This window comes from Cucumis melo, chromosome 4 (genome assembly GCF_025177605.1).
Source record: "Cucumis melo cultivar AY chromosome 4, USDA_Cmelo_AY_1.0, whole genome shotgun sequence".
Taxonomy (NCBI): domain Eukaryota; kingdom Viridiplantae; phylum Streptophyta; class Magnoliopsida; order Cucurbitales; family Cucurbitaceae; genus Cucumis; species Cucumis melo.
This window is the reverse complement of record NC_066860.1, coordinates 18,846,306-18,865,054: the sequence shown is the minus strand read 5'-3', so window position 1 is coordinate 18,865,054 and position 18,749 is coordinate 18,846,306. Positions and strand designations below refer to the sequence as shown.

Below are 18,749 nucleotides of genomic sequence, written 5' to 3'. Positions count from 1 at the left end.
GCCTTTCTTCGCGAGCCGATTCCAAGCAAAGCCGACACTTGCCTTCAAGCCGAGTCGATCCTTTCTTTTCCAGCCGAGCCGCCAAACCCCTTTCGAACCACCTAGCCTTTCCGGTCCTTTGCACCTATTTTGGTAAGTCAAATGAGTTTTTTTGCATACCCAGCCAAGACTTGAATTTTTAACCTAAATAATTTAATTTGGATTAAATTAAATTATTTCTCTTAAGGAACATCTTGGACCAATTGACTTTGGAGCGTTGGATTTCTTCGGTAAGGGTTCAAGCGTTGCAACCTCGACCTAGGGTAAGTCGCTTCAAGTGAATTTTTGGATCAATTTTCCTTGAGGGTTAAATTACTAAATTGTGGATTTCTGATCCTTTGGGACTTTCACCGCTTGGGGGAGCGCGTTGTTACTGCTAGGACTTGTTGAGTAATCTCCAGGTAAGAGATTCTCCTACTAGACCTTCGATTTAAATCAAGGAAACTGCATGTTTGAGATTATGGTTACGTATTGATGATGGCTAAGTACCTATCTTAAAATTGTAGAGAGAGAGAGAGAGGCAGATTTTTGACATTGTGCCTGCTGATTGACTTTATGGTTAGCGTGAATAATATGTCGATGCTACTGTCTTCGTTCTAGAGACCTAGTGGTAGTTGGGGATGACTGATATGATATGCCAGGATTGGTAGGTTATGGTTGATATGTTATGGCATGAATTGATGAAATTATGATATGTATGACAAGTTATGATATGATTGATGAGAGGTCGTGTACATGCGATGTGTAGGGTGTATGTTAGCTTCTTATTAGAGTCGTACCCACATGGATGTCCTTCGGGATCACCACTATTATGACACAGGCATGATGGAGAGACCCGACAGGGTCGCTCCCACTTATGACTGCGTAGTCTGACGGGATTACCAGTCTGACATTGACATTGACATAGACATGACGTGAGTGATCCGACGGGACCGCTCACAGTCCGAGCGTCTTGGGTATTCCGTTGGGAATTACCAAGGACCAGCTTGTCCCTACGGGGGCACATGTTGTACGTGTTTGGGGACGTGCCAGTTCAGAGGTATCACTTTCACGGCTCTTATACTTTCCTTGCAATGTGCAACGTCAACCACGATGACTAGCCTGATGTAGTTCAAAAAACCTCTAATTGATGCCCCAAGTGCCATATACACATATTTAAAATGATAATCGGGTTCTGTCTCCAAATCATATTGATTGTCAAAGTAAGAAATCTTCGACACTTCCCCATACCGAGCTAACAAAGCATAAGATTCTCTAGGGGACACTCTTACCATGCCATACACAACTTCTCAAGCCCTCCATGCCCTTTTACATGTAATTTCTATGCAAATTCCTTCCGAAAATCTTGAATTATTTCCTTGGGCCTATAACCACTTCTAACATCTTTGTATTTAGACTAAATTAGCTCGGCTATGACCCAACTCTTTGCTTGTTTGTGGTTTTGTTTTTTCAGAATTTTTTGGCATGTATGCATACTTTCATTCTTAAAAACTTTAAACAATTAAAATCTTTTAGTTTGATAGCCTTTAATTTTCACAAACAGGCAAAATCCAAGTATTTAAGGATATACAACTTCTTGTTCGATCTATGGACATGAAACTGAAAATTTTCATAATGGAAAATACAAAAAGTTTCTTCGCTAAATGTTTCTTATTTAAAAACAAACATTCAACCTGTACATCTTTAAGGTATGACTTGGCTGAGACCTAAACAGTGCGACTCAACAATTTTTTGACACTCATTAATGGAGGTTCAACATCACTATCACTGATCACTATGATCCACCGGTTTGCTAGACTCACCTAACCGTCTTCCTTCTTCACTTGATTGTACACTAAAAGTGCATTGAACCTCTATTGCCATCGGAATATGATCAATGTCTATAAATTCAATATTGGTTTCAGGACGAGTATTTACATCTACATCAGACACATCTTGCCTCAACAACATAATCCGATGAGATCTCCTTTCTCAATTAATTGTCATTGTCATCAAAATCATGGTCCAAATACTCAAAATCAACCATGCTATCAAATCTATCTATATCATCCCCCAACTCTAAAGGACACACATTTGTAGTTAATGAACTTAGATCTTGGACCTCATTCAAGCAAGTTTGTACTCTCAGATTATCTCAAGGTTGGGAATAGAGGAGTCAAATTTCTTGTTTTATAGGCCATCGGAATAATAAATTCGGTTGAAGTACTCCTACATTGAAGGGATGATTTTAATACCTTAGAAACCAAAACAATAACTTGAGACACATCATCCCTATTTTAAAAAAAAAATCAAGATCTTATTAACTAATAACAAAAGCACCTAGAAGAGGTTTCACATTTTACAAACACCTCATAATCAAACCATGCTCAACAGAATTGATCTCACGTATTTTATAGATTTCTCCTAAAAAATTCTCAAATTTAATACTAACGTCCACATTTAACCCTTTGATTTGACCTCCGACATATTCTTTCTAAGTCTTCTTCCATTCACCATCAAAACCAACAAATACATGAGGGGAACATTATAATCTCGAGGGAAAACATTACATAACTTGACCCAGTTTTGAAACACTTCACTAATCTGGGGATAAATTAATTTAATTTAAAATTCAACCAAGATCTTTCAATAACCATCGAGATTATGTAAGAAAATGCATTACAATAACAATGAACACATTAGTATGCAAATGGCAAGAAAAATGACGTAATTTGTGAACTAGAGTACATTATTTTCACCTTATTTTTTCCTTGCATTTTTCGAGAAAGATAGAAATGTGAATGTGGAAATGAGAAGAAAGTTCCAAACACATTTGGAAAGTTTTTGGAGAAATTTTCTTGAGATTTGTTGTGTGAAACTTCTAAACTTCTTCAGCAAGTCATTAACTACTATAACAATAATTTTTTCAAACTTATGGGTATTTTTGTCAATTCATATTGAATTTTAGAATGAATTTCACTAAACAAGGTAGAATTGAGCTCGAGTTTTGTTAAACTTGGACCTGGGTTTGACCAAACTGACACTGAGTTCTGAAACATGAACCTTTTTATTTTAAATTTGTTTTTTGTTTATTGGCCCATAACTCAAATACATATTATTGTCTAAACAATTTCATATTATTTTGGTCTAGACAATCCTTTGGAGAATTACATACAAAACACTTAACAAATTTAGCAAGAAAAATACCACAATCTAACGACTTTCCATATCGTAGCACTTCTTCGTTCTTCTTTACTGACCACATGCTGTAGCTGAAACATGATCATTTGGAGAACTCCGTCAGTAATTGTTTACTCGTTGTAGTTCGGCATAGAGGCAAAAACATGTATCTTGTAATGCTTTATGTCAACCACAACCATCAACCAATGGTTTATTATGTTGATTAGCCTAAACACTTAGTTAACTTTTGACCATGATCTGCGATCCTCAATGCTACTAATGGTGTAGTCAAAGAAGTATATTAGCTTTGGACCATTCCATAGATTGGCAGGGGTAGTTCAGTTTGTCCATACGACCTTATCACCATCTTCCATGAAGACCATCGTCATCCAGACATGCAGTGATCATTTCATCCTTAGAAAATAGAATCAAGAAAAATTATAAATACTATAGCGTTCATCAATTTGATTTTGATAAAGTCTTTTTAGCTTGAAAGAGCTAACCATAAATAATGAACCTAATATTGTTATCTTGTAGATGTATATATCCATATTTGAAAGCATTTTCTTCTTCACATCCATCATCAACAAATCCATGATCTATAAAATAGTAAAGTATTAGCAACATATTATTTAAATAAATGAGATGTAGCTCTAACTTACATCTCCAAACACCCATGTGCTTTTCTCTAGTGTTTGGAAGAAATCCTTTTTTTGGAATGTGTAGAAAATAGTCTATTCTTCATTTTTAATCTTTGGATTTTCCCTTCAAGACAAGTACGTCTTCCATAGATTTCCATCACTTGGCAAAAGAGGATCATATTTTAGTATTCACCTTTCTTTGACTTTTGAAACATGCACTTTTGGCGAGTGTTCATCAACTAGTTTTTTTTTGTTTCTTTACCTCATTGGGTGGGAAATTTTCCAGTTTCTTCCTCTTATGTCATGGTGTAGGTGCATCCTTATCCTAAAATCCATCAAGATTTAGTAATAGATCTTCAATGACCCAACTATAAACCTTAAATTATACACATCATACATACCTTGTCCTAATCTAGTGATGGTTCGATTGCTTTTTCCTTGGTGAAAGTTTGTATGTTGAAATAAGTTTCTTTGGAGTGTTGTTCATTCGATGATATGATTGGAAGCACAGACACTTCTTGAATTAGATTCTCCATTTATTTCACTTGTGACTCAACCACAACATCTTGAATCAAATTCTCCATCATTTGGACTATTGACTGAATCACGATTTCTTCAATCAAATTATTCATCGATTTATTTTTCAACTGTCAACACCTGAACATTCAACATGATTGAAGCCAATTTTGGATCCATATGTGATTGATTGTTTGATGGGTCTACTGGTGGTTCAATCGAATATTTGTTAGCTTGATGGGTTCTATCCACAATAACATCGTGATCCTTGTGTATGTGTCCATCCTCATCACCTCCTTCCTCATTATTGTTTCGGTCATTGGTGTCTGTAAAAAAATAAAAAATATGTCAAACCTAAATGATCGTGTACAAATTAATTAAAATGATCTTGTACTGCTTAATTTAAACAAAAATAAAAAGAATACAAGCACAACATACCTTAACTAAGACCATGAGCAACTTCTTTATGGCCGAGAACTCGGCCACAAAGGATGAACCCATGCGGTCTAATATGGAGTCCATACAGTTCATCTTGAACTCAATGTCGTCCAGTCTGAAGTCCATGCGGTTTGCACTGGCTTTCAACCCCTTGGTTTAACTCGGGTTACATGTATGTTGAATTGCAACCAATGTCACGAAGAGAGGTAGTGGGGTTATCCTCACGAGGAGGAGCAGAAGGTCAAAGTTGATTATGGACATGAGGATGGGTAGGGGAAGCATCCTCGACTTGAAGAGGAGCAGTGAAATTATCCTTGTAACCTTATGTAGAAGGAATATCAAAAGTCTGATCCATATATGCACACTCCTCATCCGTTCAACTCAATCACCTGTATAGGATATGGATTTGGAGCATCAACTAATAAGTATTAGTTATGAAACCCTAAACGTTAAACCCTAATGCAAAGAGGGAAAAAGAAAAGAAACCAGAATGTACCATTTAAGACTTGAAAACCTGTGACTCAGTCACCTTCAACCTAGATGAGTAAGTGCAACTCCATCACACAACACATGTTGTATCATGCGAAGTCCTATTGGCTACCTACCCATGGACGACACTATCTCATACGCCCAAACCTAAAAAGGCAACAAACAACGTTAACAAAAGAATAATAATTAAGTACACAATTATTGACTACTGGAAAATAAAAACACGAAAAACCATAAAATTACTAACCTGAAAGGCAAAGGGAAATCCATATAGGCTATAGGACTCCAGGAACTTCTAATTTGCAAGTTTCTTCTTTTGCAAGGCTACTTTTACGTTCAATACCTTTTTCAAGCTACCAAGGGTCTTAACCTATATCAACTCACCCCATTTGTTTCTAATGAAGTATTCCAAATCATTTCTGAGGCCCAACATGGTCCAATCCATGTGGCAGCTCCTTTCCCTCCCATCATCACTAGCTTGATGAAATAAAATAGGAATATCTTCACTACATCCTCATCACTCTCAAAATTTAGAGTCGGATAATCTTTATCCAACTTAGACCCATTCATATTTGTCCTATCGTCCAAGTATAATTGTCTCAATCTAAGGGCTTTCTCATGTTCAAATTGAATAGTACGTCTCAACCTAAACCTCAACCCCGTGGTAATGTCAAAATCCTCCCATCAAAGGAGACATTCTGACCAAATAATTTAAAACTAATTATGTTGTCCTGTTCATCTTTAACATCTCTCAACAAGATGTAATGACACAGAGGTTCATTAAACACCAACTTTTTGTCCAAGAATTGATCAAAGAGATTTTTCCTACACATATGTATCTGCAGTATTAACTTATTTTTAATATTTGAGGCAGTTTTCGCTAAGTGCGAACAAGTCAAATTAGCTAGGAAAAAGTTTTTAATATTGATTTTGGTGACAAGAGACATCTACCAAACAAAAAACACACATAAAAAAAACAAAATCAGTAATTTGTCCTAAAACTTGGGGCATTTTTGGGTCAATCTCGATAGATAATAACATGAACTAACAATGGAACTCGGACAACATTACACCGAGATGCCATGGGATAAGGGTTTTATATGCACTTTGTGATGTATCTCGACCCAATCATGGGTGAAATTATCTCCGAGATTACCCCACAAAATGCACATGAAACGAAACAAATCTCGGGGCAATTTCATCAATCTTGATTGAGATTTTTCATTTACATGAGCAGAGATTGATGAAATTGTCAAGATTCATAAAAGGAAACCACCTACATTAACTTAATTAAAATCATTCAACTACAATAGAAAACCAACTACATCTTTTCCCATCCGCCTTAAATTTCACAAAAAACACTATAACAAAACTTAAAATCAAACTCTAAACTAACAAATCTAAGCGTGTGGATGACTTCTTGAAATTTGGGCGCATAAAAATGAGTTAATCTCTTCAATTTTGGGAGCAAAGACGTTTCGTCTTGGCTGGAATGAGCATATGGTTTAGGGTTTATGCATATTGAACATTCAGGCTTCCAAGGGTATTTTGGTCATTTGAGAATATTATTTATTTTCGAAATTTACAAACAAAACCCAAAATCTCTGTGCTGAGTTCAGTTGAGATGGATTGAGAAATAGTGTTGAAATAATTTTTTTAAAATTTGAGAAGAATCTCAGTGTCGATGTCGACCAAAATTGACCGAGAAAAACAAATTTAGGAGTTTTTTTAAAAGTGTTCTACTTTTAAAATGTAAAACCAAAAGTGTGCTACTTTTGCCAATTTTTCTCCTATTTTATATTTCCATGTATTCATATTTCAATAATTAATCCCTATAAAACTCAAATTCAATGGAATTCAAGTAAGGAATTTACTAGAAAAAAGAAAAGAAAAGAAAAGAGAACTCTTGGAAGATGCATTCCAGTGTTCCACACTTTTTTTTTTTTTTTTTTTTTTTTTTTTTATATATGATATATAGTTGTATACTATCTTGTTTTAGTTTTAGGTTTTATCTATTTGAGAAGTACACGGTGAATGTTGGATCTAAAGGTTTAAAATATTATTTTCAAGCCTTTTATTCCCATTTTTCTTTATTTTATTGGTTTATTATTTTTGGATTTAGGGGATAAAGTTTTGCAGTTTTAAGGATGATCATGTACTGAAGCTGAGAAAGATTGCTAACTTGTTTCAGTTTGAGTCATTATAAAAATCATTGTTAGGGATGTTGAGCGGTGCCGATTCCTGTTGGGACGTTGAGGCCTTGGAAGTTGGTTTCCTTAAAAACAACTATTTGATCTTTTAATTAGGGCATGGGGAGACAACGAAGGAAAAGAGAATGCAAAAGAAAGACTAACTTTGGAAGAGAAATCAGAGGGAGAGAGAGAACAGTAAGCATTTTCCTTGTAGTCTATCGTTCACATTTTGTCAAGACAAGCAACCTCAAGAGCAGAAACTCTTCTGAGGCAACACCACCTTAGGCTACGAACCTCACCTTAAAAGAGGATATTTTTTTCATCTAGAGGTGGATTTAGAGTAAAGGGTTTTTGTCTTGACTGTAATTTCTAGTTTTGTTTCGCTGATTTCCCTGAATGAACAATAGTATTATCAGTTTTTCATAAACTGGGTGTAAATCATGATTTCTATTGAATTGAATTTAATTTAACAACCCATTACGTGTTAAGATCATTTAGCGTTTGGTCGTGTGGATGTATTCATGGCTACAACATAGCAAATCTGTTGCATCGCGCGCATAGCATATAAGTTGTTTACTTCCTTGTTGGTTGAAAATAATGTCAATAATGCTAGGTTGAACTGGCAACTTGGTTTGACATTATAGTTGGTCCTTTAGTGTGTTGAGAAGATTAAGAGAATAAACGGATGTCATCACAGGACACTGTGACTTTTCTTTGGTTATTTTTCTTATTTCTTATTGTCTTACTAAATCCGTTTATTGTGGCATCTTACGGTTTGTTGCGTGGATATTCATTTTACTTCGGTAATGTATTGTGAAGCAAAGATGTTACCTACTTTGTTTTTTGGTTATTCTTATTGGGTTTTATTGAGTGCAGAGATTGAACCCTGAAACATTTTTAGGTCGTAGAAAGTTTCATTGCATAGGTCCGGCCGCGTTCTAAGATAATATCAATCGTTCAACATTTGATTTCTTGGTTTTATATTTATTTAAATTTAACTTGCTCTTGATTCGATGTTGAGTGTTATCTTGTGTTTTTATAAAGTAGTGTACTTGTCAAAGGTGGAGACCTTCATGATTCATTTGATGATGTTGATAATTTATATACTATATTCTTTGATGTTAAGTATAGATGGCATAATTCCAACAATTTGATATTGATTTTTATTGTGAAGGAAAAAGATCCACCGAGTCCAAATTTTGAACTAATTTTCATAGGCAAGGATTTGCATGCGTTAGGATCTTCGAGAATAAAAACTCAAAACAGTTATAGTTATGGGTGCAACTTAACTTCATGCATTATAGTCGAACTCATTAAAGAGATATTCTAAGCTTGTGAAGGGAAATCACTATGAATCTCATTCTTCAATAACTTCAGCCACAAGAAAATTCAAGTCCCAAGGGCTCATAATACACTAATCAATAGTTAAGAGTTTGTGAACCATTTTCAATTTTTTGTAGGATAATAAATTATAATTGTTATAAATAATGCTATATTCACAATGTATGGTCACTTACCGTAACATATTGTCAAGGCTTGAGATGTATGGAGATACATCCATGAAGGATTCTGCCATTGAGTTCCATGGCTATGTGAATAGTGTTACTAATATTGACAGGATTTCAACTTACCTATTAGGACTCATATTTTAAGTTATCCTTTTTGTTTCAAATAAGTGTTTTATAATCCATTCTTAGATATGCAAAATTTTCAAAACTCCAATTCAATTGTTCGTTCCTATTATTGAAATTTGCTAAGTAATTAAAGAAATTTGAAGCACTTTTCCTTTATTTTCTTACACAATTTCACATTCCCTCTAATTATTTAGGCAATCTGATGGCTTGCTTTTGAATCTAATACCTATTTTGGATGTGAGAAAAAGTACTGTCGTTTGATGTTTGGATAATAAGAAGATTTGTTGGGCTTTATTGCTGCTTTAAAAGGCCAAAACAAGTACATGTTTTTCTCATTTTAGACAGGTTATGTTGCTCTGGCTATTGGAAAGCAATTTTATTCATCAAATAAAAAGGTAAGTGATTTCCAACCGTTGTCACATATTTTTATCACCCTCTGTTTTTTTCTTTAATACTGAAAACTTAACAAGGTTGATTAATTTCAAAATATGCTAATCTTTGCTTTAGTCTATGATTCAATTTCAACTATTAAATGCATATTTGAAGTTTAGCTTAGTTTAGTAGTTATGTTTATTAGTGGTGACAATTTAGTAAAATTTTGATAGGTGAGTGGTTAAGTTAAGAGAATTGACCTTGTTGGAATCTTGGAAGAGTTATCCTTATGAATTACTTTCTAGAAGATGGGCAGAAATGTGTTCAAATTCTTTCAAGGTAATTACAATTCTATTTATTAAGAGGTCTTAACTTTGTTGTTTAAACTGAAGGTGTGTTTAGATTGGCTTTTTAAGAGTTTATAAATACTATTTCTTCACACTTGAAAATACTTTTTTAAATATGCCTGCACTTATCTATCCTACTTAATATTGATAGTTTAAAAATTTGATTGTTGGATTGTGAAAATTTTTTGTAGTACGTGTTTAGTTTTAAATATTGGCATTTCAACATGTTATAGGGACATCTCTTTTTTATTACTGCTTTTTGGTATTTCAACCTATTGTTGGTGTTCAATTAGTTATTGGGTTATTGATGGAGACTTAGCTTCAATGTCACTAGGTGGTCTTAGTCGAATTATGGGGTTCTAAATATTGTTAGTTGATATTGTCTACAAGGCAAGTTCATATTGTTTACAAGGCAACACCCTCCCCATGCACTCTTAAATGACTTTTTGATGTTCGATGCTTTGTTAGGTTTTAAGCACTTCCTTCTTTGTTGGCTTGTTGGCATTTCAGTTGAAATTTCTCTCACCATGTCATTGTTGAAAAAAGAGTAATACCACCGACACTCTTCATAAGTTTTTGATGTTAGATTAGGTTGGTTATGGAGGCCTACATCTGACGACATTATTATCTTTAGTGATATTCTGGGCACTGTTGTTGCATGGCCAATAGAATAAAGTCCAACTATGTAAGAAAATTTATTTACTTTGTAAAATAGGTATTTATTTAGTTTATTGACTAATCTATTGTTAGAGTTAGATCATAACGTTTTTTCTTTTGAATTCTTTATTAGGTGATTGATATGATGGCACACATTGGAGCAATATATATATATTGTTCTTTGACTTTTGTTGATGTCCATGTCATACCACTGACACTTATATAGCCAAACACTTATTCCCATCGGATATTGAACGTGCAACACTTCGTCCAGACACCGTAGGAATTATTGTCTCCACTTCCACTTGCATCACTTTCACCAATTACTATCACTCCAATGTTTTCTATAGTGCGCTGAGAATCAAGTTCTAACGTGTGAAATCTCAACCCATCCACGATGCATCAATTATAACAACGAACGTCAAATAATGGTCCCATCACAAGTGTGAAGAAATCATGAGATAGATTTTCAGACTCACGCAATTCCATAATATGAAATCAATGTGAATGATTACACACATTCACGTGTATAAATACGTTGGTGCATACATGTCACACAAAAAATCGTTATATATTTGTGCTCGAAACTATTCAGAGAATCCCCATTGATATCTTTTGTACAAATTGGTAGCATTTTAAGCATGTCGATGTATTAGCCTCAAATGTTTCCTAACGGGGATGATTATGAGTTTAATTTGTGCAACAACAATGTATAACAAATACTCAACAACTATACCTAAGAAATACAAAGATAAGAAATGCTTACTTGCGATACTCCAATATTTCGTCTACATTGTTAAGGATATACCAATGGAAGAGGCATTTCTCTTCTTCTGATAGAGTACGAAGACTTGACGCACCTAATGGTCGTACTTTCTGCTTGAAAAATTCAAACTCTCCAATCACCTCGTCCTCTAGAATGGTATCATCATTTCGCTTATCTCTTGTAAATCGAGCCTCTATACCACTTAGGTAACGCGAACAAAAGGTGCTCGATTCATTCATCAAATATGCTTCTGCAATAGACCCCTCGAAACGTGCTTTGTTCCAAACATACAGTTTCAAAGTGTGTAGACTTCTTTCAATGGGATACATCCAACTATAAGAAACTGGACCAGTAACCTTGGTTTAGTATGGTAAGTGAATGACAAGGTGTACCATAACGTTAAAGAAAGTAGGTGAAAATATTCTTTCCAACTTACAAAGTTTGATTATGATGTTCGCTTGCAATTTGTCCAAATCATTTACTCTAATTGTTCTGGCACACAAGTCAGAAAAAAATTACATAGTTCGGTAATAGCAGCGTACACATTTTTTTTATAAGAATGCTTGAATACCAATAGATAGCAGTCGATGTAATAAAACATGAGAATTGTGCGTTTTGAGACCTGGTATTTTCCCCTCTCTTTCATTCACATATCGCGATATATTGGAAACAAGTCCATTGGGGAACTTAACTGATTTCAGAAACTTGCAAAACTCAACTCGTTTGCTGCTAGTCAACGTGTAGCTCAAGTGTGGCTTGACCAATCGGATACCAATTTCTATAAGGTGTAAATCCTTTCTTATCTTCAAATCTTGTAGGTCTAACTGAGCATTTTTGGTATACTTGGTTTTCCCTTCAATATTCAACAATGTACCAACCAAATTGTCATAAAAAATCTTCTCAATGTGAATTACGTTACATTTATGACATAACAGTAGTCTCGACCAGTAAGGAAGTTTGAAAAAAAATACTTTTATTTATCCAATTAAGTGCTCTCTTCATTTTCTTATCCTTTACTGAAGGATGTTTACTCATAACTGAAAATTTCAACTGATCACCACTAGATTAGGTTGGCTATTCTAAGATTTCATGCCCATTTATCACCACTAGAGGAGCCATACGCTCTATCTTTCTACCGTGTAGCCTACTTCTATGCCACACGTGATTCTCTGGAAGATAGCGTCCATGTCCCATGAAGGATATTCTACCTCGTATCTCAAACGATGATTTATCACCTATACATATGGGACATGCATGATGCCCCTTTGTACTCCACCCTGATAGGTCACCAAACGTTGAGAAATCATTAATCGTCCACAACAAGGCTGCATGTAGCTGAAAGAGCTGAAGATACACTTTTAGTTCCTCAATCAATGGTTGAAGATGCACATCGATTTCACTACCAGGAGATCTAGGACCGGGTATGAGTAGTGACATGAAGAAATTTATCAATTTCATGCATTTCATGGTGGCAAATTGTAAAGAAGTAACACAACAAGCCACATACTGTACGAGATACTCATATGACCGAATGGATTAAACTCATCTGAAGCTAACCTCAAACGCACATTTCGTGGATCAGAAGCAAAACCATGAAATTCACAATCAAATGTTTTTCTATCCCTCCGCATCAATTAGATGTCTCAATGCATCATCTGTTTCAACACGTTTATCTCTATGTCATCTCATGTCAGCGGACCCTTCCTGCGATACAAAAAAGTGTTGTAATCTCGGTACCAAAGGAAAGTGGCGCAATACCTTATGCGGAATTGTTTTTCCTCTGTTGTGATTAACCTTGTACTGAGTCTCGCCACATGTAGGACAATGTTGCAAATCAGCAAAATCTTTCTAATACAATACATAGTCGTATTTGCACGCATGAATAGTCTCGTATCCCAAACCCAAGTCATGAAGTTTTCGTTTGGCTTCATAAAATGAACTAGGGCTAGTACTACTAAACAATGGAAACATTGCTCTTAAGAGTTCTAACAACATGTCGAAGAACCTTCATGTGCATCAACTTAACCAAAAAATTCAAGAAGAAAAATTCAGAACAATCGGGGTACAACTCATTACGTGCTTCATTCAATAAATCCTAAAAGATGTTTGTTGTATCTTCATCTATATCTACCCTAATATTCCTCGGCATTTCATCCTTCAAATGATCTTCCTCTGTTTCCTCTTCCTGCTCAATCAGTGCTTGCAAATCATTCAACATACTAATTAAACAAATCATCTTCTTCTTTATGATAGTGGCTACTATTGGTTCCTTCATCAAAAGGGTTACTACTAGTTCCTACATCAAAATTTTCTGTACCTCTAAAGCTAAATGACTCTCCATACACCCATTTTGTGTAGTAGGAGATATTCCAATAGTCAGTAGATGTTGTTCCATGCCCTTTAATTAGTTCCAATTTGAGTTCATACATCTCTTGCATGAACACCTTATTCGTCCATAGACATCAACGTGAAACTTGACAACTTCTAAAATTGGGTCACTCTCTCTATACTCAATGGAAAACTTATTCCTAAGTTTCATCCAACCCTTGTCCATTGTTAAAGTCCTTAAAACATAAATACGTTTGATTAAAAGCATATTCCTCCTCTCACATCCTAAACTTAATTACTTCCCTGAATATACAATCTCCCAAAATTTTCACTAAAACTAACTTCAAACTACAGAAGATACCATAAATGTAGGATAGCCACCACAACCTAATTAACCATAAACAACTTCAATCTTTGCATCCTACCCACCCCTTTCAACAACGCTACCTTACAAGCTACCCTACTACCACCTCTTCAAACCCTCAGAAATACAAACAAATTCAAAACGAAAAAGACTACCATAACTGCAGGATAGGCGTCCCAAATCAACAACAAAGTTAAACTACTAAGAAATAAACAACTAGAATTGAACTAAAGGCTACCATAACTGCAACATAGCCAAAACGAATCTTAACACAAATGACAGAATTTTTAAAACAGTAATAACCCTTGCCCTCCCTCAAAATTTCATCCTTAACCCCCCTCTAATTCTCAACCTAACCCCTTCAAATATTCAATTAAACCCACCCTACCCCCTTGAAAAGTTCAATTCATCATTAATCCCCCTTCAAAATTATAATTGAAACCCCCTACCCCACCCCTATTTAAAAATTTCAATTCACCCCCCATAATTCTTAACTCATTCCATTTCAATCAATTAATTCTAAATCCCCTTCCCTGTCAAATTTTCAACTCAAAATTTAAATTGATCAAATTTTTAACCCACATTCAAAACCTAATTAAATATCTTAAAATTAATTCAATATTCAATCTTAAACTAACCAGAAATGGAAGAATGGCGACGACAAGATAGACGACGGCAAGGGAAAGCTTGGGCGCGGCGGCGAAGTTTTTAGAGTTCTCCTACTTCTCTTCTCCTCTCCTTCGTTCGTTTTAGTTATGTCTTTCAAGAACTGAAACAAAATATACAGGAGAACTCCCGACGCACCATGAAGGTGTCATGATGTCCTACTTATTCCCGATGCCATTAGTGAATCATCGGAAATGTTTCAAACTATTCGTGACGATTCACTAAATGTGTCGAGAATAGGTATAACCATTTCCGATACTATGCATGGGCCATCCAAAATCCTGCTCTGACATAAATAATGTTCGACATTTTTTCGACGCTCCATGCAAGCCGTAAAAAATATTTACCTATTTCCGACACCGAACGAGAACCGTCGGAAACATGTGTCACCATTCTCGACGCCATGCATCGAGTGTTAGGATACATTATATATATTTTTAATTGTCAACTATTCCCAACAACCTAGACATAGACGTGGAAAATGTGTTCTTGTTTCTCGACACCCTTCGTGAAACATCGAGACAAGGTAATAATAAAATATTTTTTTTGTCATGTTTCAACGTATGCAAAACAGCGTCGGGAACAGGAGTTTATCTCGACATTTCTTCTTCTGACATCGTTTTGTACATCGGGAACCCTCCGATTTCTTGTAGTGACAATAATATGGACAAACAATTTCAATAAATATATGTATGGTTATAATTTGTTTTTACAAATGATATTTGCAAATTAACAAATTGTAAAATGCAAAAGAAAAATTGTTAGTAACAAGTGATTAAAATTTTTTTTATTACTGCAAGAAATGCTATAGAAAGTTCATTAATATTATTACAATTTCATGATTGAAATAGGGTATTGATAGCTTTTTTCTACTGCGATCAACAATGGTAACTAAAATAAGGTACTTTCAATAACGTATCTAAAAATTCCTATATAATGTTTTCTACGACGTCTTTTTATTGCTTCAGAAACTCTTATTCTACTTTTTTCAATACAATGAAATGTTCCATAACATTGAGTTAAAGCTATTATATATCGACTTTCTATAGTGCTATTAATAGCTCTACAAAAATACTCTATGGAAAGTCAAGGAATTTTAATAACATTGACTATAGAGCTACAAAAACTCTTTTACAGCATTTTTTCAATGTTATTAAATACTATTCAGATATTTAATAGTGCTTATCCAATGCAATAAAAAACGCTATCAAAACTTTTTAATAGCGTTCTTTTTCACGCTATTAAAAGTCTTTATAGCAACATATATGTGATAGCTAATACAATGGACAATTTATAGCGTTTATACAACATTGTAAAAATGTTATGGAATGTCATGAACTTTCAATAACATGACGAAAGTGCTAACAAAAGTTTACAATAACAATTTTTTATGATGCTATTTGAAATATTAACGGTGGTCTAGATAAGCAACAAATGTAGTTTCAGTTATGTTAAGAGTAGAATGCAAGGGAGATAAACAGGCAATACAACACACGAGGTTTGTTAACCCAGTTCGATGAACACGCATCTACATTTGGGGGGCAGTTCGCCCGATATAGAGACTTGTATTAATGACAAATACAATGACAGTTGAATGCATAGTTATGACTGGAGAAACAGCACTATGATCCTTAGCTTCTGTGCTATTTTTCGAATTTGTTCAAGGCAGAACTAAATTATGGAATATCATAATGATCATAACTATATAATAAACGACATAAGGCTACCCCTCAATGGTGGCATTGGTTGAGGGTGTTTTCAACGTCGACTTTGTAGAGCTTCTCTATCCACGTTACTTTGTATTCAGAGTTTGATCAAAAACCACCACCGGAAGCTTAGTAAACTCCACTATTTGTACTTGATGATGCTTCCTTAGGAAGTAACTAATTTAGAAAATCTTAACCACTTGGGTCCATTTTGTTAGTTCAACAGAATCCTATTTTTAAGGGGAGAATCTTAAGCTGGTTGTTAGGAGAAATAATCATGTGGGACTAGTTTTCTTAACAGGCTCCCCCTTGGTACCACTGACTTTTATTTTTGCAGTCAAGCACCCAGATTAACTAACTTCCTGAGTGTCAAAATCAGAGGACATAGTACCCAGATTAAAGAAAAACACATATTTCATTAATGGAGTGAATAACAGAACAACTGTACACTGACATAGCAAGTAGAGCTGTGACCTCCTGACCTAAAGCAACTGAACCATTCTGAGATCGTTGAGGAAACAGAATGCAACGAAAAAGACTACTGAATCTACTGATGTGGCAAAAGACAAAGACTACTGAGACTACTGATATAGCAAAAAAACAGAAACTGTTATTCACAAGAAAACTGAAGCCAACTCCAACCCAATATCGTTTCCCTTTCGAGGAAGTTGTCGACTTCGGAGATGTAGGATCCATTGCTTCTGAACTGCAAGATGCCGAAGGGTTTTTGGAGGAGGAGATACCAGATGAATACTTCTTGAATCGAGTGGTAAGCATTATGAGTAAGGATCATTAATATAGGCAAGGCGTTTGAGAATCTACAAAGACGAATCCCAACTAACCAGAGAAAAGCCAGGAATATTAAGAGATATATCACTTTGCTGTACGGAACCTAGTGTATTTTTGAATTTGAAGCTTGAGGGGCAGGTAATTTAAATGGGCTGAACGTACTATATGAGGCCCAATGTGTACTTAAGGGAAATAATTGGGGCCCCTGACCTACTAATTTTCATGTGGGCCGTTGACAGACTCCAACATTGGCCCTCAGTCCTTCAAATGTTGCAAAATCCAGAGGCTTTGTAAATATATCTGCTAGCTGAAAGGCACTTTGAACATGTTCTAATCTTATAATATTGGCTTCAACGAGTTCTCGAGTAAAGTGATGTCGGATATTTATGTGCTTTGTTAGACTATGTTGAACTGGATTTTTGGAGATGCTTATTGCGCTCAGATAATCACAGTAGAGAATCATGGAAGACTGAGTTATCCTATATTCATCAAGCATTTGTTTCATCCACAACAGTTGAGAGTAGTACTACCTGCAGCAATGTATTCAACTTCGGCGGTTGAGAGGGAGACACTATTTTGTTTCTTGCTGAAATAAGCAGTTACATTATTCCCTAAGAAGAAGCACCCTCCATATGTGCTTTTCCTATCATCTGTGCACCCTGCCCAGTCTGCATCACAGTTGCCAACAAGAGTACCAGTTGTGTCATAAGTATACCAAATACCATAGTTAAATGTACCTGATATATATTTGAGTATTCGTTTTGCACAGTGAAGATGTGACGTGCGTGGGTCAGCCTGATACCGAGCACAAACTCCTACTGCAAAGGCTATATCCGGTCTGCTGGCTGTTAAATAGAGCAAGCTCCCAATGATGCTTCGGTACAGGTTTGTATCAACTCTTTCACCATTTGTGTCCTTAGTCATTTTCAGATATGTAGCGGCGGGCGTTCTTTTAGATCTGGCCTTATCCATACCAAACTTAGATATGAGGTTTTTTACATATTTTTCTTGAGAGAAAAAGATCCCTATATTTTCTTGCTTAATTTGAAACCCCAGGAAGAAGGTTAGTTCCCCAACCATGCTCATTTCAAATTCTCCCTTCATCTGGGTAACAAACTATTCAACATAGACTGAGGACGTACCACCAAATAAAATGTCGTCAACATAGATCTGAACGATCAGAAAGTCAGTGCCTTGACGATATTTAAACATAGTTTGATCCGCACTACCCCTTTGATATCCTTGTTGTAACAAGTAAGTGGAGAGTCTCTCATACCAAGCTCTAGGAGCTTGTTTAAGTCCATAGAGTGCCTTTCGAAGTTTGTAAACATGATCTTGATGTACTGGATCAACAAATCCTTTTGGCTGGGCCACATATACTTCCTCAAATAAGTACCCATTTAGGAACACACTCTTTACATCCATTTGGAACAGTTTGAACCTTCGAAAACATGCGTAGCTTAGCAGTAGTCGGATGGCTTATAATCTGGCAACTGGGGCAAATGTTTCTCCAAAATCCAACCCTTCTATTTGAGAATACCCTTGAGCAACCAGTCTAGCTTTTACGGATAACTCTACCTTCTTCATCCATTTTGTTCTTAAAGATCCATTTGGTACCAATTATGTTAGCATAAGGTGGCTTTGGC

General features: G+C 35.3%; 1 protein-coding gene across 1 annotated transcript; it reads right to left on the bottom strand.

Moving 5' to 3' along the window:
• Positions 1-17,604: 17,604 nt before the first annotated feature.
• Positions 17,605-18,027, bottom strand: LOC127148951 (secreted RxLR effector protein 161-like). The gene has a single exon (XM_051083390.1). It carries the CDS (start codon positions 18,025-18,027, stop codon positions 17,605-17,607), a length of 423 nt encoding a protein of 140 aa, XP_050939347.1.
• Between the last annotated feature and the right edge of the window lie 722 nt (positions 18,028-18,749).

Excerpts from the sequence above, each read along its gene's own strand:
- LOC127148951 (XM_051083390.1), bottom strand. The coding sequence starts at position 18,027 with ATGACTAAGGACACAAATGGTGAAAGAGTTGATACAAACCTGTACCGA.